Raw genomic sequence first — 26,911 nt, forward strand, 5'->3', positions numbered from 1 at the left:
AAAAAACACTGAGAAGGCAATATTAGACTTTTCATTTTAACTAAATATTCAGAATAAATTTTAATTAAATAAGTCTGCTAATAACAGTTAAATATTTAGGGACATCTAATATACTAAATTAATAAGTTTTATTAGTTATACAAACAATATAAATATTTAACAGTCTTGGTTGGTGGTGACAGAATGTCAATTGTCCAATAAATGTAAAAGAGAATGAACAGAACTGGAGACAGAGTGCACTTTAGTTATGGATACTCCTCCCCACACACTACATCTCCCTGGACATTAATGAATTCATCCAGTGACTGGCAGATGTGCTACCTTTCCTGACACCCTGGCCAACAACCCTAAAAGGGTTAGCTTTCCACCAGCCGGCAAAGACTCTCAGGACACACAGTGCACCCTCCTGGCTGGAAATTCACTGCAGGGAACAAGGTAAACAGACAATGACAGCAGCTGGGCCAGCCTGGCCCTAGTCCCTCCAGCGGTGTCCACACTGAGCGTTGCAGCACTTGTAGAAGGTGGTCATTGGCTCGTCTGCAGAGCGGGTCTGAAGCTGCATGAAATAGGCACGAGGATGTTCGCATTTGGGACATGGCTCTGGAAACCAGAAAAATAAACAAGTGACCCACATTATTTAAAAAATGATGCTCGTGACCAATACACCTGATATAAGTAGGTGTTATGCAAAAGGCAGCAAAGACCGTCCTCACTCAGCTGGTGGCCCTTGTACCATGATTTAAGGCTACAAACAGTGGTCTCATTCCCAGTATGCTCTCACACTGAGGGAATCCGGGAGAGCTTGAAAAACACTCCTCCTCTCCAATCTGGGTCCCCCTTCTTTTCTCAAATCTGGCTGGAGACTGGCTGGAAACAACATGAAAGGTGACTTGTGGCTGCTGTGTGAATTATAGGGTCCACACCCTGTAGATTCCCCCTAATGAGTTCATCTCCATCACCCATTCATCTTCCCAGAGGAGCTCCGAACGGATGACCAATCCCCCAATCCACCTCAGACCTGACACACAGGCAGGCTAACTTCAGAGTGCATGATCTTCGCCATGCTGCCTCTAGCAACAAACATAAACAGGAACTGGCGCCTGAGGAAACAAACTAGTAGCAGTAGTTCCTCAGGCTTTCTTATCAAGGTCTCACCACACATCCCGTACCTTTTAGAGTGCCCCAAGACACGTACTTACCTTCAAAGTGATTTCACTTTGAGAAACTAACCCTGCTCATGATGAAAACACCTTCAAACACTCTCGAACACCATTTCAAACAAATCCCGCCATTGCTAAATTTTTAACATAGCAGATGTCGCTACTGGTCTATGGGGGAAGGAGACAGCATTAATCTGATTTAGCGCTTCCTCTTCTCAACACAGGTTGTCTAAGGCTCTCCTCTGCCCTTCCTTGGTCACATCTATCTCTATTAGAAATGAATTAAGACTTGAAATAATCAAATTTTTCCCGAAACTACAATTCAATGCTTTCTGGTAGTAACTTTTAAAATTGCATTAGAAAAAGACCATATTTTTTTCCTTAGACTCAAATCTTTGTTACGCCTGTGATTGTTGCTCTCGTAGTTACAACCTGTTGAGTGCCTGTTATGTGCCAAACACTGTAACTCACTTTATGCTCTCACCATCTCAGTAACTCACTTTACGCTCTCACAATCTGGATTAGCTTGAGAGAGGTCAAGGAAAGGTTGTGAAACAGTAAGAACTCATCCTGAGTTTCTAGGCCTGCATGACTCCAAGGCTTGTGCCAATATTATTTGAGTAACAAATAAGTTGTTAAGGAACAAATACACTTTTTCTTCTTAGAAGCCCACTTCAAATAAGTACATCACAGACTCTGAAGTGAAGCGGCACAGTCTGCAGCCTCATATTTATCCATAGCTCAGTTATGGAAAAGGTTTTCCCCTCTCACCTGCAGTAGAGTCAACATTCTCCCAGGCAGCTGCTCCACCAAGCACATCATCCACTTCTTTAAGCTTCGGATACTTCCGATTTGTTACCTAACAAAAAGCAAGTGTTCAGACTTTCCAAGTCAGTGAACAGTACAAACCTAGGCCACCAAACCGCACCTCCATACCTGCCCTCAAGTGTCTCCCGAGACTTTCTTTGACACAGACTGAAGGAATACTAAATGAAAACAATGTTCCCATTATCACAGAGAAGGACACTCCTTTGGAATTTAGGGGACCAATTATTGGGATACCCCCCAAGAGTTGAGAGAGATTCGGCAGTCAGGGATCTCTGCAAGGACTAGAGCACCAGAGCAGGAAGAAAATAAATGTCTTGGTGAGACCCTCCTCTTCTCTCACACCTCTAAGATATTACTGGATAAACTAAGATGAGAGAAACATACAACTGAAGCCAAAGAGTATTACTTTGCTGGGTAGCCCAGCCACTCCACCACCTCCACCACCACCACCACCCCTACTCCCGACGGCTGAAAGCTTTCAAAGCAGGTCACACTTGGCTTCTTTCCCAAGATTAACCATACATACTTGAAATTTCAGGGTTACATAAGAGTTCACTTCTCCCATAGTTCCAGACTCTCAATTCCCACAACACAGCAATATGGTGTGGTACACAAATATTAAGAGTGAAGTAGCACCAACGTGTTCTACTTCTAAAAAGTAAAGGTGTACCATGTGCATAATGGGAGATCCTTCAAGAGCCTGGTGTTGCTGGAGCAAAGGAGCACCTTAGTAAGTGAAATCAGACAGGCAAGTCTGAGGGGAAGGGTTCGGTGTCAGCTCTTTCGTTAGCTTCCACTCAGTGCGCTGGTGAACTGCTGAGGGTTTCTGAGCACTCGACGGACTCGATCTGACTTAGGGGTTAACAAGACCAGTTTGGCCGCTGTGTGACCACGGGGGAGCCAGGAGCCCGAGGAGAGGTTACGACAAAAACCCAGAGTAACAGCACTGGGGAGGGACAGACGCCCGGATTCTGGGTGTCCTCGAAGGGAGAGCCGACGGGAAGCGACAGTGAAAGAGAGGGCGGCCAGAGAGGCCAGGGTAGGCGTACTCCGGGGCTGGTGGGCTTACGGCTCTGCGGAAGGAAGCCAGAGGCCTGCGGGAGGTGCCCCGGCCCGGCGCCGGGCTCCGGGACCCACCTTGCGGGTGATGTTGTGCACATAGGGGCAGGTGTTGCAAGCGAAACGGTGGCAGCGCTGGCCCTCCTCCACGATCAGCCCGTTCCCGCAGCCCGGGCAGAAGAGCAGCATAACGGCAGAATCGGCCCCGCAGGCTCCCGGCAGCCACCGCGGCCGGTCGGACGCCGACCCTATGCCCACCTTGAGCTCACATTGGTCCGGGCCAGCCCTTCAGCCCACCAATAGACACGCCGATTTCGCGCTCCCAGTGAGCACTGCGGCAAGCCTCGAACTTCTCATTGGTCTCCGCGGCAGCCCCAACGCGCAACACCCTAATGGCGGAACTGCGTGTTGCTCTCTTTGCGCGTGCGCGCGCAGGCTCCGGCTCGCGGACTGGCGGTCCCGGCGGAGCACAGTTTGCAGCCAGGCGCCCTGGAGGAGGTGGAGGCGGTCGCTCTGCCCGAGGCGCAGGAGAACGATGAGGACGAAGAGGAGGCACTGCCGCACTCCGAGGCGGTGGACGTGTTCCAGGAGGGTCTCGCCATGGTAGTGCAGGACCCACTGCTCTGCGATCTCCCGATCCAGGTGTGCGCGGGCAGGGTACCGGAGTGGTGTCCCGCCGGGCCGTGCGTTGGGGCGTTGACAGATCCCTGGGGGTGCTGACGGGGGCTGCAGCCCAGAGGCCTCTGGTCGTAAACGTATGTCTTAACCAGGGCCGGACCGAGGGTGGGGCGAGCGAGTCCCTTGCCTGGGGCGCGGAATTTAAAGGGAAGCCCCCCACCCCCCAAAAAAATCTCCAGGGTACATGACATTTTAATACAATATGTTTATAATTCAAAGTCGGTGTAAAGAAGCCTATGAGAAACAAAATAATAAAGACAAGATTAGTATTACTGGTTTTTCCCTCCTCAAACTTCAATATTATTTTATCCATCATGGATTTTTACACCTGCCTCAACCTCGTTCCGATGCCGTGGCCTGGATCCTGGTGATCAGAGGCTCTCATACTGGACTGACAGGCCCAGCATTCGTCCTCCTACCCACACCTTGGATGAGAGGATCCAGGGCCGTTCATTCTTTTTGCCTGTTCCTACGCTCCTTTCTCCAGAGCCTCTGTCCACTTTGGACTTTAACTAGAAAATGCGGCTGAAACATGAGATTGAGGTGCTGAAAAACTGAGAAACTAACATGTAAACAAGAATTCCTTCCTTTGTCTTTCGTAAAATTTTGGACACTATCAGCTTTTCTTTGTTGTTATTTGGGGTAGTAAAGAGAGCTAGGGCTACTACTTTCACCCTTGGTCTTTTCTAGGTCACTTTGGAAGAGGTCAATTCCCAAATAGCCCTAGAATATGGCCAAGCAATGACAGTTCGAGTATGCAAAATGGATGGAGAAGTTATGCGTAAGTGCTGCTCTTCTCCCTTCAGGCCATGCAGACTGAAGATTTTACAGGGACTGGTCGGTGGGACATTCAGAGGCCATGCCCAGGGTTGTTGGGGGCAACCATAAGCCCACCCTGCTCAGACTTGAGCCTTAGTCAAGACAAGCTTTGACGGGGCTTCTGGGTTCCCCTCCTGCCATCTGAGGCTGTGGCTGCGGGACCCACCATGGATCTTCTCCCATTTGTGTCCCTGGTTGCAGCTGTGGTTGTAGTACAGAATGCCACGGTCCTGGATCTGAAGAAGGCCATCCAGAGATATGTGCAGCTCAGGCAGGAGCGTGAAGGGGGCATTCAACACATCAGCTGGTAAGTGGAGCAGTGTCGCCTTACAGTGCGTTCCTGGGAGTTGGTGTGGGACTCCACAGGAACACCTGCTGGATGTGTGCTTTTTAATCAGCTGGGCTCTGCTACGAAATACTAACTGGAGTGATGCGCTCCCTGTCCCGAGCCTTCAGACAGGATAAGTTCTTCCATGCCTGGGAGTCCTGCCTCAACTGCTCTTTCATCTTTATCACCCCACCTAGGCAGTTGGATATCTTCACTTGGAGACACCTTAGAGCATTTGTGATGTGTCCAGAAGTGGTCTCCCTAGTTACAGATGGCGCAGGTATCAGCAGCCCTATCCTCTCATTACTTGGGTGCTGTCAGCCCTTCCTTGTTTCATTAACAAGGTGTGTTTGGCTCACACAGCCCTTTGAGAGTAGGGCCTCCTTGTAGCTGCCTCAGGCCTGGTGCAGAAATGTACAGGAAAAGAGCCCAGAAGAGGAGGCTGGCTGCCTTGGGCCCCACAAAGCTAAGCACCATGAGCCCTTCTCATGCACAGCGTCTACATCCCAGCTGCCCAGCTCATCCTGCTCATGGTTTACCTGAATCCCTATCTTGCAGGTCCTATGTGTGGAGAACATACCACCTGACCTCTGCAGGAGAAAAACTCACAGAGGACAGGAAGAAGCTCCGAGAGTAAGTTCAGGCCACATCTTGAGCTACATACAGAGAGGCGTCTGAACTGTGCCCTCTAGTTCCACATGCTATGCCAGAGGGCTGGGACTCTGGCATAGCATGTGGAACTAGAGGGCACAGCTCAATCAATTCCTGGGGAATCTGTCAGATTAGAAGAGTCCCTGGCTATACTGACGCCTCCTGCTGGGGGCCCTCCATACTAGGAGACTGAGAAGGGGAGGAGCAGTGTGAGAGGCCCTACTGCTTCTCACCAGTGGCAGTTAAGGGCTACACAGAGCCAGGAAGAGGAAAGAAAGAGTGTGTGTAGAGGTGAAAGGCTGCCCACTGGTGCATTATGGCCACTGCCCCCTCCTTGCCCTCCTGGACACCACACTTCCCACCTGTTTTTTCTTGGTTTCCTACAAGGCTCAGGTGAGGAGACACTGATGTATCCTATAGATCAGACACTTGACACCTTTCTTTTCTTTCAGTTATGGTATCCGGAATCGGGATGAGGTGTCCTTCATCAAAAAGCTGAGGCAAAAATGAACCTCCAGGCAAGGACAACTCTGTGCTGCAGCCAAGCTGTTCTCCAACAGCAAGAAGCCATGGGCCACTGTCCCCTTTCACAGAAGAGTGTCAGGGTGCACACAACTGGAACTGTCAGTGTGAACCTTGGGCCTTCAGGACTAGGACCTGAGCTTGACCCCTCCCTGGGCCCAAACACCCTAATGGCAGATCCCACAGAGCTGTGTACAGAATAAATCTCTCTGCTTCTTAGTTTGAAAAGTCAAAAAGCCACAGTATCAGGGCAGGAGGGACTGGTGCTGTCTCATGACAGAGGGGAGGCAAGAGCGGAGAATGGTGCAGGTGAGTCAAGTTCAAGATGCCACATGGTCCTGTTAACTGTGATCGCTACAGCAAGGAGGAAATAAAAGCAGAGTAGCTGGCTTTGTTTCTGCTTGTGGAGAAACAAACAAGGGCCTATGCGAGACTGCAGATATGAACAGGCACTCTGGCCCCAGGCCTCACCCAGCATCTCCCCCTAGCTCCTAGAAAGCGAAGTAGCTGGGGGCTGAAGTTGGAGCTGCCAGCTGGGCAGAGGGCTAGGTTGAAGGGGCTTCTCAGAGTGTGGGGAATTGTGACAACACATCCATGGGTCCATATCCCATTGTAATTTCCAGTCACTAAGGAAGGGGTGCAAGGTGGGTCCACCTGACTGAAGGACTTCCCTGTTCTGGGGAATAGTGAGTAAGAGGCCAGGGGCCTGAAGGACCTCCGTCCACAGCCCCCAGCCAGAAACCAGAAAAGAGGCAGCTCTGGTCAAGTTAGTGGCAGCTAAAACGCTCCCAGTCCATTTATTGGCCACATGAGGTGGTCGTCAAGAGACTAGTTAGAAGGTAATCAAGGGAACTAGTGTAATAAATGCCCCGAAGTATGAGAGGTTCAACAGCAGTGAACAAGGCACAAGAGGTGTGTGTCCGACAAATGGGCAGGACTCCTCCCAGGGCTGGCAGGCAGAGTCCCGTGGCCTGTGAGGCTCGGAGTGGACAGTCTGCCCGGCTCTGGCCTGTTGGAGCATGTGGCCCCAGCACCCACGCCAGCTCAGTGGAGCTGGGCATCGAGCTCATACTTCTCACAGAACTTATCAGTGAAGGGGATGCAAGTGAGGAACTCACACCACTCACAGCGGACAGGGTAAAAGTAGAAGAGGACCACCAGGCCAGCCAGGAGGCCCAGGAAGATGGCCTGGAAGACGATGATCTGGCAGCGCTTGCGGTACAGGTCAAACCTGCCGAAGCTGATGTAGGGCAAGAAGGCAAAGGAGAGGAAGAGACCACTGACGAAGCCAGAGATGTGGGCGAAGTTGTCGATCCAGGGCAGCAGCCCAAAGGTGAAGAGGAAGAGCACCACCGCCAGCAGCTTGAAGAAGGCACGCCAGGGCCGAGCCAGGATCTGCCAGCTCTGGAAGAGCTCCACGAAGAGGCACGCCAAGATGCCGAACTGCGAGCCAGCCGGGCCCACCTGGGAGGCAGGAGGGGCTGAGCAAGACCCCCGGACCCATAGCCTTGTCTCCCTAGCCCGCCTCCCATGACCCAGAGCACAGCAGGATTGAGGAGGCAAGTGGAGATGCTCCCAAATTGGGACCCACACTCAGTGCTGAAGGTGCACCCTGGGGGCAGCCTTACCTCTGCCCGGTACGGCAGGAAAATGGCACTAGCTAGGTTACCGGTGACGCCACTCAGCAGGTAAATGATGGCTATTCGGTGCCAGCCTGCCAGCTTCTCCAGGTCCCGCAGGACGGTCATCTGGAAGCAGACGGACACCAGGCAGTGCAGGATGCTGTTGGGGATGAGGGCACTCAGCAGGGAAGGCCACACCCCCTAGCCAGCCACTCCAGGGGACCGTGAGATACCCACCCTACCCAGCCCTGCTCAGCCCATATGGTGTCACTTGCCCAGCGTGTAAGAAGAGGGACAGCCAGAGGCGGTAGAACTGATCAGGCACCTCGGGGTTGAGGAAGGGCAGGAGCCCGCACACGTCATCCATGCAGTGCACCTGTGCAGAGTGGCCTGTCAGCACCCTCCGTGGCTGGGGGGAGAGGGGAGGGACACACCCTGGAGGCGTACCTGAGAGCAGAGTGTGGCCTCCTCGTGGAAGTAGCCCCTCATGAAGTCACAGTACTCCCGAGAGGTGATCTCACACCTGGAAGGTCAGGCCAGGGTTGGGAAGACTTGCAGAGGGGGATTGCTGGGGCCCAAGGACAGAGGCACCTGACTACACCCAGGCCCCGGTTCCAGCCTCACTTGCCCAGCTTCATCGGCCCTGGGTAAGTCCAGACTCTCACTCCATGCCCCTTAGTATCTTGGGTTGTTTCAGGACTTGGTAAGGGAGAAGGGCACAGCCACAGGGCAGTGCTCTGCACCCAGGCACACCTACCTGCCCTTGGTGCCAATGCAACAGGGCCGGCCTGTGATGACACAGTCCATGTGAGGATGGTTGGTATGGTTCCCAGCACTGTTTTTGGTGCAGATCTGGGTCACAAATGGGGGCAAGTTGGGTCAGGGCCTTCCCCAATCCTGGGCCCCACACTATGCTTGGGGGTTGGGGCAAAGGTGGACAAGCTCCTACAGTAGAAAACAGATCTCCTTGACTTCAAGCAGGCTACCGTACCCTAAGTCTCAGTTTAGCCATCTGTCAAACTGGAATAATGTCACTTGACCTCCCAAGTCTCTACCTGGTTCTCCTGCTCTATCTGCTCAGAAAGGCAGGTGTTGGTGGAGGAACAGGCTGGGCAAAGACCAGGGGCATTGCATCTGAAAACAGGGTGATCCCACAAAGGTCAGGACCTCCTGGCATCACGAATAGGTGGGGTGTGGATTCTTCCCCCACATGACAGGGTGACTCCCCACCAACCCCTCTACCCAGGCTCACCGGCCACTTGGTGATGTCATCTGGCCACTCATGAGGGTCCTCAGAGGAGGGCTCATCACATACCCTGCATGAGCCCAGTATGTGGTCAGACCCTGCTTATGTCCTTAGTGTTGGCACCCTTCCACCCGACTCCATAACAAGGGGAGCACCCTCTCTCCCCAGTACCCAGGGAGACATGGACAAAGGGGAGGGGCTAGCAAGACTGACCTGGGGTCCTGGTGGCAGACAGAACCAAACTGCCTCTTGTGGCCAGCAAGGTCTGGGGCACTGGGATGAAAGGGCCACTTCACCCACACTGCCAGCGTGGACTGCGTGAAGACACAGGGTAAGCCCCTGGTCAGAGCCCTCATCCAGTAGTCTCCAGAAGGCCAGAACCAAAAGCAAAAGCACTGAGATCTTCCTTCTGAGCCCACAACCCAAACTCCATAAATTTACACTCCAGAAATGTGCATGCATGTAGGGATTCTGTTACAAGCTCAAGAGCATAATTCCTATTAGCTTAGAAATAATCTGTCCCAAATCAGGGAACTGGTATAAACTTTGGTACTTCATAAAATGATGTAATAAAAACTTGGTGGAATCCTTTTTTTAATTGTTTAGTGGGAAAAAGTAAGGCAATTCCTCGTATGTAAACTTAAGACACACAAAAACAAGACATGCAGAAAGAGCACACTCAAAGACACATTGCAGTGGTCGTCTATGTGATGAGATGAATGAGTTGGGGAATAAAGAGTAATGAATGAATGTGATGTGAGGAACCTTGCACAGAGGGATGGTGTAAAGTGCTGGAGATCTAGGATAAAAGATAATGGGCTCCATCTGAAGTCACAACAACAAACATGCAGTGCAGACAGGATGTGAGTTGCAGGCAGGGGCACACACCGAGCACTCCTCCTCCGAGGTCTGCACGCAGCCAGACCGGTCATTGCGAACGCAGCAGGCTGAGTGCTTCTCACGCTCCCGTGAGGCACGGATGAAACTATGCACCTGCGGATCCTGGCGCATGCAGGGTGAGAACTTGGCACCCAGGTGAATGAGAGCCTCCTGTGGGTGATCGGGATGTGCAGCTGAGGCCCTGGCCCCTGCCAGCCCAGGATCCTCGCCCACCTGCCTCACCAGGCCCCACCCTCACCGAGCTGGGCCCAATCCAGAAGTTCTCTTGCTGCACGTACTTGACATTCTCATAGACCCCGCGGTTCCGCAGCACCTGGGAGGTTGGGGAGAGAGATCAGCCCACTTGGGCCCTCCCCTCCCAGCCTCAGTGGGAGAGAGTCCAGAGCCCAGACTCCACTAGTGTGGGCCCAGGAAGGGCGCGGGGGCTCACCGAGTCCACAGTCTCATGCTGCGAGAAGCCTACGGGTGCGATGCCATAGATGCACACGGCTAGAATGGTGACGAGCGAGTGCACAAAGGTGAGCCAGTAGGTGAAGAAGGGCCTGCAGGGCGAGAGCATCAGCGAAGGCGGCGTCTCAAACCCGGTACCCCCACTCCCAACCCAGAGCCTTGCCTGCCCTAAGCCACATGCCTACCTGTGGTCGTCCATGTCCTCGATCTGGCGTTTGACATAGCTATCAATTCGCTTGCGGTAAGTGCGGTTGGTTAGCCGGCCCACCATGCCCAGTCCGTACGGCCGCTTCTCCCTAGCAAAGAACTTGCGCACGGGCATTGCAATGCGCTGGCCCCGCCGCTGCCCAGCCGCGCTCACTACCTCCTGGCGCAGCCGCACCTTGGGCTGCGGGGCTGCGGCACCACCCTCCTTCTGCTTCCGCCAGCCGCGTTCCAGGGGCCTGAGGGAAGGCGCGAAGTCACATCCTGCCCCAGGCCCCAGGCCCCAGACCTGCTGCAGCCCCTCTGCAATGGGACAAGGGCCACCTTCCATCTGTCTTGGTTCCATCTGTCTTGGTCCCATCTAGCGGTGAAGGCAGAAGGCACTGTGCAGCCTCCTCCTTACCAGTAAAGAGCAATCCTGAGGTCCTCAGGGATGGTAGGCGGCTGGGACCAGACCTGTAAGCGGTTCCCTGGCCTCCCCACTGAGTTCTGTTCAGCCTGTGGGCTCTGGGATTGCGCTCCTGTTTCACAGGCAGGCAGCTGAGGCACAAAAGGTGCCCAGCCCTAGGTCTGCCAGCCACAAGAGCCAAGCAGACCCCACCCCCTCAGCCCACGGGGGAGTCCTGCCCCAGAGACCAGCTGCTCCTGACCTCCAACCACTTACACTCCCTGCCCCCTCGCTGCGGCCACTCACAGCATCAGGTGGCTGCGCTCCAGTTCTGTGCGATCCAGGGCCCCACCCGTGAGGTCCCCTTGTTCCGGGGCTTTCTCCCAGTCCTTGAGCGCCGCCTCCGATGGGGTCTCGAACACCTCGTCTTGGTATGTGGACAGCTCCTCATGAAGGACACCTTCCTGAGCAAACACGCATGGTCAGGGCGGGACGCATCAGCGAAGGGGTGTTGGGTGTGGTCTTGGACTGTGCTCTTACCCGGGCAAAGAAAGATGTGTCCAGCTCATCGGGGAAGTCCACAGTGTCCTCCTCCAGGAAGCTGGCGGGAGTGAAGCTTCGGCGCTGCACCCGGCGCAATGTACCATCCCTAACCGAGCGGCCCTGCCAGCAAGGAGGTGAGTACATGGCTTGGAGCCCCAACCCCACCCAACTCCCACCCCGGCCCCTGCACCCACCTTCACCAGCGCTGCAGCCGCCCGGAAGCTCATCTTGGCCACAGACTCACGCTTGCGCCTCCGCGGAAGCCGGTTAAAACCCGAGCGGGAGCTGGAGAAGGAGCAGAGGGAGGCAGCACCCGGCGTGACGGGCGTGTGCGGGGTACTCAGGCCATCGGCGGTGTCATCCGCCATGCGGAAGGCCCGGCCCCGGGCCAAGGGGTCTATGATCTGGTGGAGGGGAGGAGACGCAGGAGTCGGGGGACGGTTGGGTCATCACCACATGGGCTCCTTCCCCACCCAGGACCTCACTGAAGAACACTTCAGAGCTGTTGCTCCTCCCACATCCCAGTGGATACCCAGAGAGTGGTGGGTACCACCCCACCCCAATGCACAGAGAGGTCCCTCTCCCCACCTGTAGTGCCTTTACACTGCTGTTCATCCTGAGATGTTGGCCCCCATGGTACAATCCCAGGGCCCCCTTCCCAGAGAGTCTCTTAGGTGTCTTTATGACCATGCTCCCCGACCATGAGCTCCAAGGAACCTCCTCTGCTGGGGCTGGCTGTGTCCCTCACCCCATCCCCAGGGAGCAGAGTGAGGAGCCTGTGGGAGGCAGCAGAGGGTAAGCATACCTTTTGCATACCCAGCTGGCAGGGCCCCACATACAGTGGAGGAGGTGTCTCAGTGCTGGTCAGCGACACATTGTCCTGGCTAGGCAGGTCTAGCTCCCGGATGACCTGGGGCTTCAGCTTCCCATAGCGCTGGCTGCAGTGACGGATGCTCTTGCGCTGCCATTTCTGGGTGCTGTCACTGTCCTTGCTCACTCCAAACCAGTCCGCTGTGCCCCTGCCATGGAAGGGACTCAGCGAGTGGAAGCCAGATCTCTTCCCTCCCCAGCAGGAGCTTCAGAGGTCCTCCTCCTAGGAAGCATGCCCCACCCCAGGCCTCCGGTCACTGTAGGGTCCAGGGTCCAGTTAGGTCCAATTTAGAGGATGAGTTCCAGCCCCCTAAACAATTAGCCAACTCAAAATTCCCACTAGAACCGCAGGTGATAGGCCCTGCCCAGGTGCGTATTTTACACAGACTCGCAACCAATCCCTGAGAGGGGGTTTGTAGGGAAACACTGAGTCCAGAGATGGTGCTCAGAGCTCCACCCTTAGCTCACCCAGACAGCTTGGCCCTGGGCAGCAGCTTGACCTTGGATACCACAGAACTCAGGCAGTGGGCACCGCAAGCCCACGCAGGCTGCCCATAGCCCTTGGACATGCAAGCAAAAACACTGCCAGCACCAGAAGTTAGGAACCCCAAAGAATGCAAACTGCTCCCAAGAAGTCCCAAGCCATGCACACACCAGCTGACACTAACACACTCACGCCCTGCCCAAGGTACCTGAGCAGGGACCGAGAGAGAGACCAGCGCTGTGGAAGGGCCCTGCGGGCAGCAGGGGAACCCAAGAGGGGTAGAGTGTGGACACGCCCAAAGCGCACCTGTCGGCTGTTCAGGAGTCAGAGCATTGGGGTGGGGGAGACAGAGAAGGAGAGAGCAAGTGCTGGAGGGGAGCAGAGAAGGGTGGTAGGTGAGAGGAGTCAGTCCCCAGAGCAGGAAGGCAGGGTGACACAGAGAACAAGATCGAGGAGAAAGCCGAGACAGAAGGGGCCCTTGCGCTATTCCCAGCCTCAGTACCCAAAGTGGACTATGGATGCCTGCCTCTGTCCCACCAGCCCCCAGGCCCCAACCCAAGAAGCAGCCAGAGCAGTGTGGTACCTGCGGATGGTCTGCGTGATAGACGTCTGGCGCTGCAGCACTGGCCGGCGGGGCTCATAGTAGGGCGAAGGGACGTGGGCCGTCTCAGCTGGCATACTCACACTCCTCAAGAAAGCCTGGCGTCTCAGGGGCTGGGCAACGGGGTCATGGTAAGGAGGCGGGACAGGATGTACCCACAGTCCCTGCTGGCCAGGACCTACCTGCAGGAAGCTGGGTTCCTCAGCCACTGGAGGTGCCACAGCTGGAATGTCCAGCTTCAGCCAGGGCGGCTTCTTTCGCTGCAGGCTGCTAGTGCTATCTCTGCGGGCCTCGCTCATGGTTCCAGATGCAGCAAAGTGGGCCTGGGAGTGTGATGTGTTATTCAGTAACAATGCCGACAATCATCTGAAGGTTCCTTGGGCCCAGACCCAGGAGGAGAGAGAAGCAGCAGTAACTCCAATAAGGGTAATCACGGCTCCCATTGCTGAAGTCCTACTCTGTGCTCCACACTAACACACTCTCTGCCTTATTCGTCTCTATAGATACCGCCAGGCACATACTAGGTCCTCAGACAATATAAACTCATGTGACGAACATGGGAGCACCTACTATGAGCCACTCCTAGGTGCTGGGGACACACTAGTGTAGAGAACAAGGAAACCAAAACAGACAAAACCTCTGCCTCCCTGGAGCTTATAAGCCAGACAAACAATAAACCTAAAGTAAATAGATATACTGTGTTAAAAGATGTGAACTGTGATAGGGACAAAATCAGCACATTACAGTTGCCAGGGGCAGTGATGCCTTCCTATGAGGTGGCATCTGAGCAAAGGCTTGAAGGAGGTGATGGAGTGAGCAAGGCTGGGGGTTAGGGGTTGTTCCCACTACAGGGAATTGCCAGTGCAAAGGTCTGAGTGGGCACGAGAACATTGGCAGGCTGAGGAGCTCGCCCCAGTCTACATACAGGGAAAATTTCAGCCCTCAGCCTCTTATCCACCATGCTGTCCACCCCAGAGACAGAGGGCCCACTACGCCCACCACAGGAGTGTACTATGGCTCCACCTCACTGAGTGAGTGGCTGGCTTCCCAAGGTTTGAGAGCTCCTACTGCAAAGGGACCTCCTGAAAACCACCTGGGCACAGACGCTGTCGTGACCACCAGGGTGCGCCATGCAGCCAGAAACAGCAGCAAAACAGTTCAGCGCTGGGAGGGTGGCTTGCCCAGCACCACACCTCAGCATCTGAGACCCTAACCCTAAATCTACCACTTAGACACAGGGATAGGGCCCAAGACCCAGAGTAAAGAGGCCAGGGTTTTATTTGGGCCACTACGGCTTGGCCTTGTGACCGTGAGGCAAAGGGCCTGTGACCATGGCTTCCCTGGCACTCTATTTCCCTCCTTACAAAATGGTACTTTCAGGACCAATCTAAACAGATCTCCCCAAAGAAGGACCGCAAGGGATCTGGAAATAGAATATCCGAGATTGAGAAGGTTCTATGAGCACAATGAGGGGTATGGATACCAAAGGAGTGCCCAAGCAATACTCGGAACAGAGACCCCAAAATTCCTCGGCCTCCTCAAAGAGCTTCTGACCCCAAAGCCTCTGAACTGCGGGGTTTATAACCCACCCACTAACATCCCCAGAAACAGCTTCCACTTCTGAGCCTCCTTCGCAACTGCTTGGAGGAAATATTGAGAAAGCCCCACCCATACCTTAGAAATAAGGAAACTGAGGCCTAGAAAACAGAAGCTTGACTTTCCCAAGGTCACATATTAAGGATAGCATAACTAGAGATAGGCTTAGGATGCTGTTCACAGCTCCTACTGGACCTATACAGACCAGGGAAGGGTTAGGACTCTGCTCAGAGCAACTCCCAGCTCTATATTGAGCTGGGAAAGTCTGACAGTGTTTGCTCCCACTTCTACACAGACCAGGGAGGGCACGGGGTGCTGAGCACAGCTCCTTCTGACCCTACACAAAACAGGGACAGCTCTAGATGCTGCTCCCAGCTCCTCTTGGCCCTATATCAACTAGGGACAGGCCCAGGACATTCCTCACAGTTTCCACTGGTACTGTGTAGACCAGAAACAGCCCTGGACATTGGTCACAACTCCTTCTGGCCCTACACAGACCAGGGACAGGCTGAGCATGCTGTTCACAGCTCTTACCAGCCCGCACCACTCAGGGACGTGCTTGGAACAGTACTCACAACTTCTGTTGGCTCTACACCAATTAGGGCCCAGCCCAAGACCCAGCTCACAGGTCCTACGAGCCCTATATCCACTGGGGGCCAGGCCAGGATGCGGCTGGTAGCTCTGCCTTACACCAAACAGTGCTGAGCCCAGGACAATGTGCACACTCCTAATGGCTCTATATTGACCAAGGACAGGGCCACGCCACTGCTCACATATCCTATTACCCCTATACTGACACTGCTCACCACTCATACTCCTACTGGCCCAATACCAATTAGGGACTGTCCCAAGGCACTCCTCACGGGTCCCACTTGTGCTACACCAACCAAGAACAGGCTCGGCCCTTCAGGGATGCCTTCTCCTGGCACTTGTCCCATCCTTCACGGTCCAACTTCTTTGAGCTAACGGTGCACCCGGGGATCTTTTCATCTCTCCCTTGCTTTCATGCGGTCTGATCTCAGGGGAAGGGCCAAAGGCAGCATTTATTCACATGTCACTGGGAATCCCTCTGAGCTCCCTGCCCATGTGAGCCCCAGAATGTGCGGTCACACGGAGGAGTCCCCAGAAGGGGACAGAAGCAGACAGGTTGCAGGGACAGTGTCTGAAATGAAGGCATCCTGAGAACTGGGTCTCTCTGGGATATGAACCAGGAGATCAGCACTCATCCAGCCTATGCCGCAAACCCAGCCCAGACCTATGTGTCCTGATACGGCTCAGCCACATCATCAATAGGTCACAGGTCAGCATCTGCCAGCCCTCCCTTCACAGATCATGTACTTTATGACCCCTCTTCTGGTAAGGAAGTGACTGGGAAGGACAGCTCTGGGGCTCAGCACTAGCAGTGGGATTTCAGACAGTATCGAGTACGTTGGGAAGGCAGACAGTGATCAGAACCTGCGCTGCTGTGACAGCATCCCCAGTGTACCCTCCAAGCCACAGTCAGGCCATGCCTACCAGGTGGGGATCCAGGAGATCTGACCCCCAAGATTGTGCTGGACCCCATGGGGGCTTGTGGGTGAGGGGCCAGACAGGATGGGAACCCCCTTAGCATTTCGGATGGGGGAGGCTATGCCACATTTAGTCTGTCCCGGCTATTCAACCACCACATGCCTTACAGAGCCTCAGTGTTCTCGCCTGGAAAAGGGGCTGGTGCTTCTGGTGGAGCCTTTGTGAGATACGAAGAGGAACAGGGCCAGGAGTGGCTCCTGGGATCACTGCTGGGAATCACTGCTGGGTGCTGGGGGGCCAGCCTCTTCAGGAGCCTCTCCATGCATGTCCAGCACTCCTAGGTGACATCAGATGGTTCCCACTCAGCAGTGCAAGAAACCTTTGCCAGCCGATTGGCCCGCCCTACTACACATACTCATGACTTTCTATGGCTCCCACTGCTCCCTCACCCACAGCCTCTCCTCACACCTGGCTCCCTCTGGTCTCAGGGCCCTGGCCCTACACACGCATTCTGCCCAACCTTCCACATGTCCTAGGACCTACAGCCTCAGTCAGGCTGCCCTAACCCTAAGAGGCGCTCTGGGCCCTGGAGTCCCCTTGCACGCTTGGGAGTTTGCCCATGTGTGTGCTGTCCTGTCCTGTCACTGCGAGGTCCACAGTGCCCACGACAGACCAGCTCCAGAGCTGCTGCCCAGTAAATACTGGTCACTTAGGAGCACAGGCTAGCAGAGCCAATCCCCATGGTCTGGGTGATGGGGGATTCCTGAAGATGACCTGAAGTTGGGTCTGGGAGGAAGAGCTGGACAGGGCAGGAGCAGCACAAAAAGTTTGGGAAAGGGGTCCCGCCCCCACCACCACCACCACCCTAGACCCCACAGGCCTAGGCCCACAGTCTGTCACAGGAACATAAGAGCTGCTCAGCTCGTGAGGGAGGCACCTGCTCTGTGCCTGTACCCCTAGACCTCCCAGTGTCCCTCACCTCCACCCAAATCCCTCCTGTATTTGGGGCGGAAACAGGAGGGAGCTCTGTAAGCCACACAGCTTCAAGACAACCAGCCTGCCCTCAGTGCTGTGGGTCCCTGGTCTGCCTTACCCCTGTGTGCCCAGTTTCCCATCTGAGCCTCAAGTGAGTGGGATTCACAAGGGGCGGGGGTGGGAGGGGTGCTCCACAGCGGGCCCCAAGGGTGTGGAGGAGGGACAGGCCCAGGCTGGACAAAGAGTCTGGTCTGGGGAGGGGTCAGTGTCCACCCAGAGGAGACAGTGGCTCAGTGTCCAGGCCTCCCTTAGGAGCACAGTGGGCTCTTGTTCCCAGACAGCCCCTCATGGGGGAAATCCCAATAGCATCTCCACTCTGCTGACCCTTCAATGCAGGGAGAAACCACAGCCCAGGGAGGGTGGACCGCCCAGGGTCACACAGTGTTTGAGTCACTCTGGCAACATTCATGACTGCCCACCCAGTGCCCAGTCCCATCAGGAGACACCCAAAGGGGCATCTGGAAGTAAAGTGAGAAGTACTGATGAAGTAAACACCAACTGTGGGGACCCAGCCCAGTAGGAGGGCACAAAACGGCACTGCACCCCTGGTCCTTCGAGCAGCTCGGGATAAGTATGGTGCAAGACAGGAGATAAAGCTGAGGGACAAGGGCCCCGCAGGGTCACGGGACCACTGAGGCTGCTTTAAGAAGCAGTGAGAGGGGTGGGAGCTGCTGTAGCCATCAGGGCAGAGGGCTGGGTGGGGAGCAGGAAGAGGGTCCCACTGACCCAGGTTCCTGCTCTGGGGTTGACTAGGGTCCCTTCAGGCTGGCACTGTGCATGGCTGCAGGAGGGTCCAGGAAGCAAGAGCCAGTACAGGGAGGCCAGTGGGGAGAGCCTGGCCCAAGACACTGTACACAGACCCTGCTCACCTCCAGCACCTGCAACCCTTTGCAAGTTTCAATTTTGAAAACCGGGGGCCACAGCAGTTCCTGCCAAACAGTATGTGTTCAAGAAGCAGCAGCTGGATCAAAATCAGAAGGGCTGGTGATGCCTGCCAGCTCTGGGGAGCTCCCTAAGGAGGGCAGCCACAGGAAAGGCAGGGAACCCAGGAGTAAGAGGGCCCAGGAGCATGCACAAACAAAGCAGGAGCCATGGGGGGAACTGGGGACAGGACCCTCCAGGATGCCCTGTTTGGGAGGGTGGGCCAAGAGGAAGAAGGAGACTGGGCACACATTCTGACCTGCCCACGTCTCACCAGTGGCCACAGTCAGTGTGAAGCTGGATCCTCAGGTGTAAGCAGCAGCTACCACTGCACTCAGCACTCAGGCCTTCCCTGCAAACTCACAGGAAAATGCTGCCAGGGGCGGCTGGAGGCCAAGTGGATGGCCCAGCCCCAGGACCAGACCTGCAAAGCCTGAGCCCTGTCCTGCCCAGCCCAGGGGACCGCCCATCACCAAGGTCAATTGGAGCAAAGGGCCCCACCCCAGGACACTTGCCCAAACGTGTCCCCAGTTCCCCTGAGCACAGTCCCAAGAGAGGTCAGCTCCCCCAACCTCCCCAGTAGAGCCCATCTCTGACCCTCAGTCTTCTGTTTGACCCCTAAGCTAATGCCCAACCCCATATCTCCCTTGGGATGGAGAATCATCAGCTGTCTGGCAGCCTAGAATCCAGTCCTTCTCCACTACATGCTACTGTGTGGCAAAGCTAAAGTCATCTGGCCTCTCTGGGCCTCTCTGCCTCACCTGTAAATGGCATCATATTGGGAAGAACATAGACCAGGTCCTCAACCATCCTCAACCCTCCCAGCTATACCTCTACTTTTCTGTGGAAGAAGTGAGGTTCGGAGGGGAGCAGGGCAGGCCTGAGACCTGACCAATGGCCTGCAGGGTGCCATCCGAAGGAAGATACATCAAATCCCTGCCTCCTCATGTCAGCCATTACCTGCTATCACCCCAAAGGAGGATGCAGAGGGCCAATAACAAAACAACAGGAGTCTTCCTGCTATAGGAGGCCCTGAAGACACAGGGACCTGACCTGGGAGGGTGGTGCACAGGGTAGAAAAGGGAGCACTAGCCCTGGGGAGGAGGCACTGTCCCAAGGCTCAGCAGGCACATATGGCCCGGGGGTTGCCAACGGCCAGAATTGAAGCTCCTGACCTCACTGAGTCTGACAGGGGCTGATAGAACAGACACATCCCAGGGTTGGGGAGCCCTAAGGCTCCGAGAGGTTGGAGGACCTGTCCATGCAACAGTCAGCAAGGGGGTAGGGGCACAGACTTAACCACAGGGAATTCTGAGTGTGACCATCGGGGGTCTAGCTGAATCTCAGGAGTTAGGTGGAAGCACTGCCCCGCTACAAGCCACAGAGGGAAAAGGCCCACATCCCATCAACATGTCTGGTCACCAGTCAGTGCCCCCAGAAGTGCCCTGACTGACTCCACACGTTTGCTCTCTGGTGCCTAGACACCCTCCCAGGACACACTGGCTGCTGGATAGTGCTAGAGAGGCCCCACAAGGGAAAACAAGTCCCTGAAAGCCATAATCAGAGCAGAAATGGATTCAGTCATCAGAAGCCTGACACCTGCCTCAAACCAAAGAACCCTGACTGACCCACTGAACAAACTCTGAAAGGGGTCCTCTGTGTCCATCTATCTACAGATAAGGAAACTGAGGCTCAGAGATGCTCAAGGTCGCTAAGCCTCCAAGGGGGTTCAAAGCCTTGGGCCATGTTGGCCCAGGAGCTGGGGTGGAAAGGATCCATGTGCCTGTCTGTCTAGCTGGCCACGGTAAGAGGCAGACCATCTGGGTTCCTCAGGTTGTGGAGGGCTGTCAGGCCCCTGTGGGACCCCACTCTACCCCGTCAACCCAGAGCATTTCAGTTCAGGGAGTAGGGAGTCACCCTCAAACACACCCAACCCAGAAAACAGGCAGAAGCCAAGGAATCTGATCTCTGGGCAGAAAGTTGATCTTGTCACAGACACCAGGGTGGGGAAACTGGAGCTGGCGTCGGGAAGCCCCTCACATCCGGGTAGAGCAGCAGTGGGGTATGGGGTACCCTGAGCAGCAGTTAGAGCTGAGAAGACCCTGAGAGGGCCCTGAAAGTAGGGGAAGACCTGGGTGATTCCCCCTGAATCCAGGGTCCCTCTAGGATGTAAGCTCCCAAGCAGTGGTTTGTCTGGCCAGCACGCTAACTCTGGATGGGGATGTTGATCATAGCAATGCTCCAGCTCTGCTGCCCTCGGCCAGCCTGTCTGTACATTGGGAAGCTGTTCAGCCAGTGGAGGCTGCTTAGAGGAGTCAAAAGGTGCCTGAGGCCTGACACCTTTATCTGGGGCCACTTGACTCCTGTGCCCAGCTACTAGCCCCTGTCCTGTTCTCAGGGGAAAAGATCCAGCTTGCCTAGAATGACTCCTGGTGACAGGGAACTCAGCCTCAGGGACCCCTTGAGCCCCACTCAGCTGCTCAGTTCCCTACCTTTCTCTCAATCTCTGAGTGGGGGCTACAGGGTTGAGAATGGTTCTGTGGGGGTGGGGAGAACCCAGCATCTGGCTGGGCCAAACCTGAAAAGCCAGTTTCATCCTTGAATCTTCTCTGCCAGGAAGTCCCAAGGTAGGGGGTGGGCGTGGGGGGCCTTTCCCAGCACAGAGCTAGGGCCTCCAGACCCAGGCCCCGCCCACCCAGACAGACACACAGACACACAGACACACAACCTCACAACCTCACAACCTCAAGTTGCACACACTTAAGAAGGAGCTCTGGTCAGGACCATCTGAGCCTTGGGCAGGAATGGCTGGGGGACTCCTGCCCATTCCCCAACTCAGCCACAGACATGTCCCCAGCAGGGCAAACAGCCAGCCCCCAACCCCGCCCCCCACCTCCAGTGCCCTAAGCACCTGGGGTCCCTCCATCTCCCCAACCAAGAGACCTGTTTCAAGGCACCCTGTAGAGGTCTCGGTTCAGCCCTGGCCTGCACCTCTTGGCCACCGAGCACAGGTTGGGGGCGAGGGGAGGTCTTTGGTAGTAGCTCGCAGAGCCCTGCAGTTTCAGTGTTTACAGATGGGAGAGACGGGTCAGTCCTCACCCCTAGCTCCACAACCACTGCTGTAAGTGCTGCGATCCCATCCCCAAGGAGCACGGCTGGGACAGGGATGATCCTGAGAAGTCCCACCCTCTGAGCTGGAGTTTCGACTTGAAGACACCACCCACTAGTGGTGGCCGGGAAGGAAAACGTAAGGGGGGGAGGGTGTAGCTCAGAGGAGCCGGGGACAACCCCGGACTCCGAGCCCTCCAGCTCCCAGGACCCTCAGCTGTTGGGCGGGGGTTGGAGCCGAGCTGTCCAGCTTGGTAAATCCACTGGGACGTGCTAATCCGGCCACGGGCTATTTTTGCGGCGCGCCGGGTTTGGAATCCGGGGCTGGGCCGCCTCCGCGGGCGGCTCGGGAAACTCCGGGAAGGAAAGTCCAGGCGCCTCAGGCGGGGACTGGGTCCAATCCCCGGACCCAGACCCAACCTCGGCCCCGGATCCGACCTGGCTCCGGCCGCTCTAAGCGGCTCCGGCCGCGGTGGGCTGAGGACGGGCCCCGCGCGCAGCGGACACAGCCCGGGAACCCTCCCGGCCCGCGGCGCCCTGCTCCGGGCGCGCCCACTCACCACCGCCGCCGCCGCCACCGCCGCCGGCACCGGGGCCTTCGGGGGATCCTGAGGGCCTTGGGGAGCGGCTGCCGCCGCCGGCCGGGAGGGCGCCCGCGCCGAGTCCCCGCCCGCGCGCCCGCTCGCCCGCCCGTCCGGCCCGCCCGCCTGGGAATGCCATGGAGCGAGGGGCGTGCGCGCCGGGGGCGGGCCCGGCCGGAGGGGGCGGCCGCGCTGACTCAGGGCTCAGGAATGCGCGCGGCCTGCCTGATCACCTCCTCCGGGAAGGCCGCTGAGCTCCGCTCTCCCCTGTGTCCCACTGCGAGGACACCTGTGGCTGCGGGTCGTGAGTGACTTGGCCGAGGAGGGAAGACCTGGTAGCCCAGATGGACAGAGCCTGATGGTCAACTACAGACCTGTGCTTCCCAGTCTCCAGAACTCCAGAGTGAGTCCTGACCTTATCTGCCTTGATTTATGCTTGGGAAAAGGGGGAGGGAACAGACAGGAGTGGGGCGGATGTGGGAGGCGAGGCTCAGGGGAGAGTGTCCCCTCCTGTAAACCTAACCTCCCCAAACCTCTCCCAGTGGCTTACCCTACACTCCCCCAGCCTCACTCGAGCACTCACACTCCGCACACATTCACACTCATACACACATGCTCATGTATTCATGCATTTACACGCATGCTCACCTATTCATTCACATACACCTGTTTACACAGACTCATACACACATCCACTAGTACGATCGTACACACTTTTATGCCCTTTCACACATTTACGCACATGCACATAACCACAATTATACACTACCATTCGTGTTTACACGCTCACGCACACTCACGCACACTCACACTCACACCAAAGGCAGGATCAGAGCAGTTCCCCCTTCCCCAGGCTGCTCTCCCAGCAGGCACTCACAGGCCAGGCAGGCTATGCCTACAGCTCCTGAAACCCATGGAGCAGCGGCAGCAGCACAGTGTCTGGCATCCACTGTGTTCTTCCCGTTCAGAGCTCACCAGCCGCCCCTGGTGGGGTCATCTCTGTACTCTCTGAGTTGGACACGATATGGCCCATCTGCTCCTAGGCTGAAGCTGCTGGAGGGAGGGTTCCAGCATTCTTCTCTCCTGACATTGCAGGAGTCCGTGGGGCCCAGCAACCCAGAAAAAGACCCAGGAATGGGGCAGGGGTACCAATAGCAGGGTACAGGCAGGAGCTGAGAACGGTACAGGGCCCCAGGCTTCCCCTAGGTAGTCAATACGAAGGTCTCCCTTCTTCCCTCAGAGAAAACAGAACTAGGACCATGGGTCTCCTAAGGACCCTTCCATCAGATGCTAGAACACATTGGGCATTTGAGTCTCAGCCCCTCAAGCCTCAAAGGGCCCCCAAATGTGTCCTCAGGCCCTTTGCTAGTTGGGGACCAGATGGCACTATCCCTCTCTGAACTGTGTTGCTGCCATAGCAAGCTATGTGCAGTGTCTGACTGCAGACAACAACCTGGCCCATGGCTACGCGTAAAGTAAACAACGTGAGATGGCAGCCCACTTACAGGTTGACCCCAGAGCCTGGGCAAGGGACAGAATCCTCTGACTGTATCTTCATCCATACCATGGGACAGAGCAGTGCCTGTACATACTGGGTCCTCTATGAACACGGGTATATCAACATGATTCTTAGGTAAAGGAAGACAACAAAAGCTTTGGAGGGGCTAGAGAGGTCTCCTTCACTAGTTAGAGGGATGGCTACAAGTGCACTAGGGACACAAGGCAAGAAGGAGACTGCCCAGTGCTAATGCCCAGGACTCCTGCAGCCCACACGTGCCACCCCTCCCATTACAGGCTCTCAGCCAGAGACAGAACAGTCTCATGCCCAGCATTCTTGACCCCTGCCAGGGATAAGCAGGCCACGCCCACCTGGATGCCCAGACTGGGCTGGCAGGGTGTGCAGCAGTGTCCTCTTCAGAGTCCAGGACCTGGGCTCACCTCCAAAGCATGCCATGGCTGGACATCCGGTGCTGGCAGGACCCATCCTGCTGTGGACGCTGCAGGGTGCCACCCAGACCCACTCCATGACCCAGACACTCCTCAGCTTCCAGGAGTACAGCCATAGCTAGCTCACAGACGAGAACTCCCTGAGGAGTCACCTTCAGTGGACAAGAGCTTCCTTGTCCAAAATCATGCTTCCTTCCCCAGAAGGTGGTCTATGTGTCCACTGACAGGTAAATGGCCTCCCCCTGTATTCATTCGGGTTACCTCTGAAAGGCTGTCCCAGTTCTCGAGTTCCAGTGGAATCCACAGCAGCCTCTGCTGCAAACCCTCACTCTTCACAGGTGTTGCTCCCAAGGCATGCCCCAGTATACCCTGGCAGGTAAACCCAGGAATCCCAGGTTCCCTGCCCATCCTGGCCTCCTGAGCAAGGACCCTGGCATCAGAAGGATGGTATGAACAGAAGAGGGTCGACACGTGTGCTCAGGCCTGGGCCTAGTCCACAGGGACACATGTATGTACACACACATGCTCTGCCTCACGTGTGCTCCACTGCCCTGTACCTTGGTGGAGAAGCCCCATACATGGAACCCCCACTCCTGTTCCCTCTATTCCCTCTTCACCCAGCCCTGTAGAAACAGAAATTAGCTGCAACTGCCTAGCGTGTGGACAGGTGACTGAGGATGGGCAAGTGTCTGGACCAGCCCCATGGCTGTGGACTTCACTCTGACCAATAGGAGTCCCTGCCAACCACTCTGGAATCCTCAGCTCAGCAGGCCAGTCCCCGAGCGTAGGGGGGCCTGGATGAGCCCCAGACCAGCCCCTGGCTATTTGGGGAGGAAGTGGATATGGGCCAGGCCATCCAGGGGCCTGAAGTCACTGGCTATTTCTGAGGCAGCTTCCCCTCCCCATGTCTCGGGGTGTGGCAAGGGGTCCCGAGAGTACCTGGGCCCAGGGCCCAGCAGCATTGGCAGCACAGTCCCAGGAAGGGAGGGTGCAACCCATACACACCCCGTTCCGCTGCCCTCTCTACCCAAAGAGCCTCTGAACCTCCCCCTACATGTCGACTCTTCCTTTGAGGGTGTCAGCCGTCTCTTCCACTATGTTAAAGAGAAGAGACACTGAGTCAGTGCTGGGGCTGGGGCTCTGGCCTCTATGGCTGATAGAGCTGCTGTCCTTTCTGTCAAGGCTCTGGTGACTGATGGCCCCTCCACAGGCTATGAACTGACCAGGAGAGGCAAAGAGCAGCTCACCTCAATGTTGACCCTTTTGAAAGCATCAAGGGTGTCCTCGCCTCCATCTTCCACTGACATCCTCCAACATGGCTTGTCCAGCCCAGCAGCAGGGCACACTAGGGATGGAGAAGGCCCCAGGCCCCTCCTCCCGCCTAGCACCACCTTCTCTTACTCCCAGCCAGCCTGCCCTGCAGGCCACAGTGCAGTGGGAATGCTTAACCCACCACTTCCAGCCTGTGGTGGGGCCTCAGACCACAAACCAGGAAGGGGGGGGCGGGGGGGAGCCCCCCTTTACAGAGGTTGCGCAAGCTCCTGCACTCAGGCCGGAACATCTGGAGAAGTGGGTTACTGATGCAGGCCCTGCCGCCTCCTCCTAGGGGCCAGGGCTGCCCTGAGCCTCTCTTTCCTCATCCTCAAGGTTGGAATAAAACATCTCTCTGGGAACATGTGGACTCCCCATGATTTCTACCAGGACCATGTGCCATTTGTGAAATCAAAATAAAAACTTATACAAAACAGCACCCATCCTGCCCCTGCCCTCACCAGGGGGATGGGGCCTAACTGGGACCTCAGTTTCCCTCTGAGTGAGGGAGAAAGGGAAGGAAGGATGAAGTGGGGCCGGGCACACAGGAAAGCAGGAAAGGGGAGTCATTGTGTGGGCAGAATAGCTGCAGGGGGTGAGGAGGAAGAAAGAAAGGGGTGGGAGTCACATCCAGTCCCGCTTTACAAGCATGAGTTTATGACACATTGCCCACCTCCGGAAGCAGCACATAGTGCCACAAACAGCTGGGTGGCTTCCAGCAGGCAGCTGGAAGACTGCTGCTCCTCCCTCCCAAGGAAGTCCCTGTTGGGGCCCTGGGGTGGGGGTGGGGAGCTGGAGGGCTGGAGTTCAGCCCCTGGGCTGGTCAGAGGAGGAGGAGCAGTTGGAGACCAGCGCCCTCCCAGCTGGACTTGTCCTGTGACCAGATGCCATGCTCATCCGAGAACCCCAGTCCCATAGCCCAGCCAGTACATCCCATCTGACACCATCATATGCCCAGTTGCTCTGGGCGGCCCCATGGGTACCCCTTCCTAGGGCCAGGGGTGGGTTGTACAGGGTGTGGGACCGTATGCGCCACAGCAGAGGGGCCCTGCAGACCCAGATGAACTCTAGAGCGATAGAGTGGAGGGGTGGCTCTGCTGGGTGTTAGGACTGCACTCGCCTCCCACTGAGCCACAGAAGCTCCCAGAACAGCCCTGTGCCTGAACATCTACTACCCATGGCCCTTCTTTCCTCAGGACCAGGCACTGCCCTCCCCAGAATCCCCTCCCTCTACCCCTGGGGGCACAAATCTGACTTAAAACATTATAGGCAGGGCAGGCAGCAGGTGCTGGGTGTGGGGAGGGGCATCAGAGGTGAAAGGCAACAGTGTTCCCCATATTGCCCCCTGCCGCTGCCCTGCAAGGCGATGTTCACAGGTCCCCAAAGCCCCGGTACAGGCTGCAGCCTCTTGAGGAGGATGGCCACTCTCCAGCAGGCCCACTCCAGGATGTGGGCGGGCTCCTCTCGGCATACTTAGGCGGTGGGAGGGGTGGGGACTGTTCTGCAGAGGCAGAATCCCAGGACCACCTGTGATGATGACTCTGGAGAGG

The 26,911-nt window shown here is 56.1% G+C and overlaps 3 protein-coding genes across 6 annotated transcripts; 1 reads left to right on the plus strand and 2 right to left on the minus strand.

Moving 5' to 3' along the window:
* Positions 1-22: 22 nt before the first annotated feature.
* POLR3K (RNA polymerase III subunit K) lies at positions 23-3,305 on the minus strand. The gene is made up of 3 exons (XM_039884703.1): positions 3,126-3,305; positions 1,932-2,019; positions 23-600 (listed from the first exon to the last, which is right to left on the minus strand). The coding sequence occupies exons 1-3, from the start codon at positions 3,234-3,236 to the stop codon at positions 473-475; spliced, it is 327 nt and encodes a 108-aa protein (XP_039740637.1). The 5' UTR covers positions 3,237-3,305; the 3' UTR covers positions 23-472.
* A 135-nt stretch (positions 3,306-3,440) lies between these two features.
* Positions 3,441-6,435, plus strand: SNRNP25 (small nuclear ribonucleoprotein U11/U12 subunit 25; the record flags this gene model as incomplete). The annotated part of the gene is made up of 5 exons (XM_039885566.1): positions 3,441-3,689; positions 4,416-4,506; positions 4,746-4,851; positions 5,431-5,505; positions 5,976-6,435. Coding segments are annotated over 5 exons (579 nt in total), but the record flags the coding sequence as incomplete, so codon positions are not given.
* A 372-nt stretch (positions 6,436-6,807) lies between these two features.
* On the minus strand, positions 6,808-25,424 carry RHBDF1 (rhomboid 5 homolog 1). Of its 4 annotated transcripts, none has more exons than XM_039884693.1 (18): positions 25,298-25,424; positions 13,536-13,676; positions 13,336-13,466; positions 12,204-12,417; positions 11,593-11,802; positions 11,396-11,518; positions 11,162-11,319; positions 10,449-10,706; positions 10,244-10,355; positions 10,052-10,126; positions 9,802-9,963; positions 9,127-9,227; positions 8,920-8,983; positions 8,425-8,519; positions 8,115-8,190; positions 7,943-8,043; positions 7,674-7,827; positions 6,808-7,509 (listed from the first exon to the last, which is right to left on the minus strand). In XM_039884693.1, the coding sequence occupies exons 1-18, from the start codon at positions 25,355-25,357 to the stop codon at positions 7,090-7,092; spliced, it is 2,655 nt and encodes an 884-aa protein (XP_039740627.1). In that variant the 5' UTR covers positions 25,358-25,424; the 3' UTR covers positions 6,808-7,089. The 4 variants fall into 4 exon arrangements, with proteins under 4 accessions (XP_039740627.1, XP_039740628.1, XP_039740629.1 ...); XM_039884694.1 differs by lacking the exon at positions 25,298-25,424 and adding an exon at positions 22,083-22,203; XM_039884695.1 differs by lacking the exon at positions 25,298-25,424 and adding an exon at positions 22,083-22,201 and having other exon boundaries at positions 13,536-13,729.
* Positions 25,425-26,911: the final 1,487 nt, after the last annotated feature.

The sequence above is a fragment of the Pteropus medius genome, unplaced genomic scaffold (genome assembly GCF_902729225.1).
Source record: "Pteropus medius unplaced genomic scaffold, Ma_sr-lr_union100, whole genome shotgun sequence".
Classification (NCBI taxonomy): Eukaryota; Metazoa; Chordata; class Mammalia; order Chiroptera; family Pteropodidae; genus Pteropus; species Pteropus medius.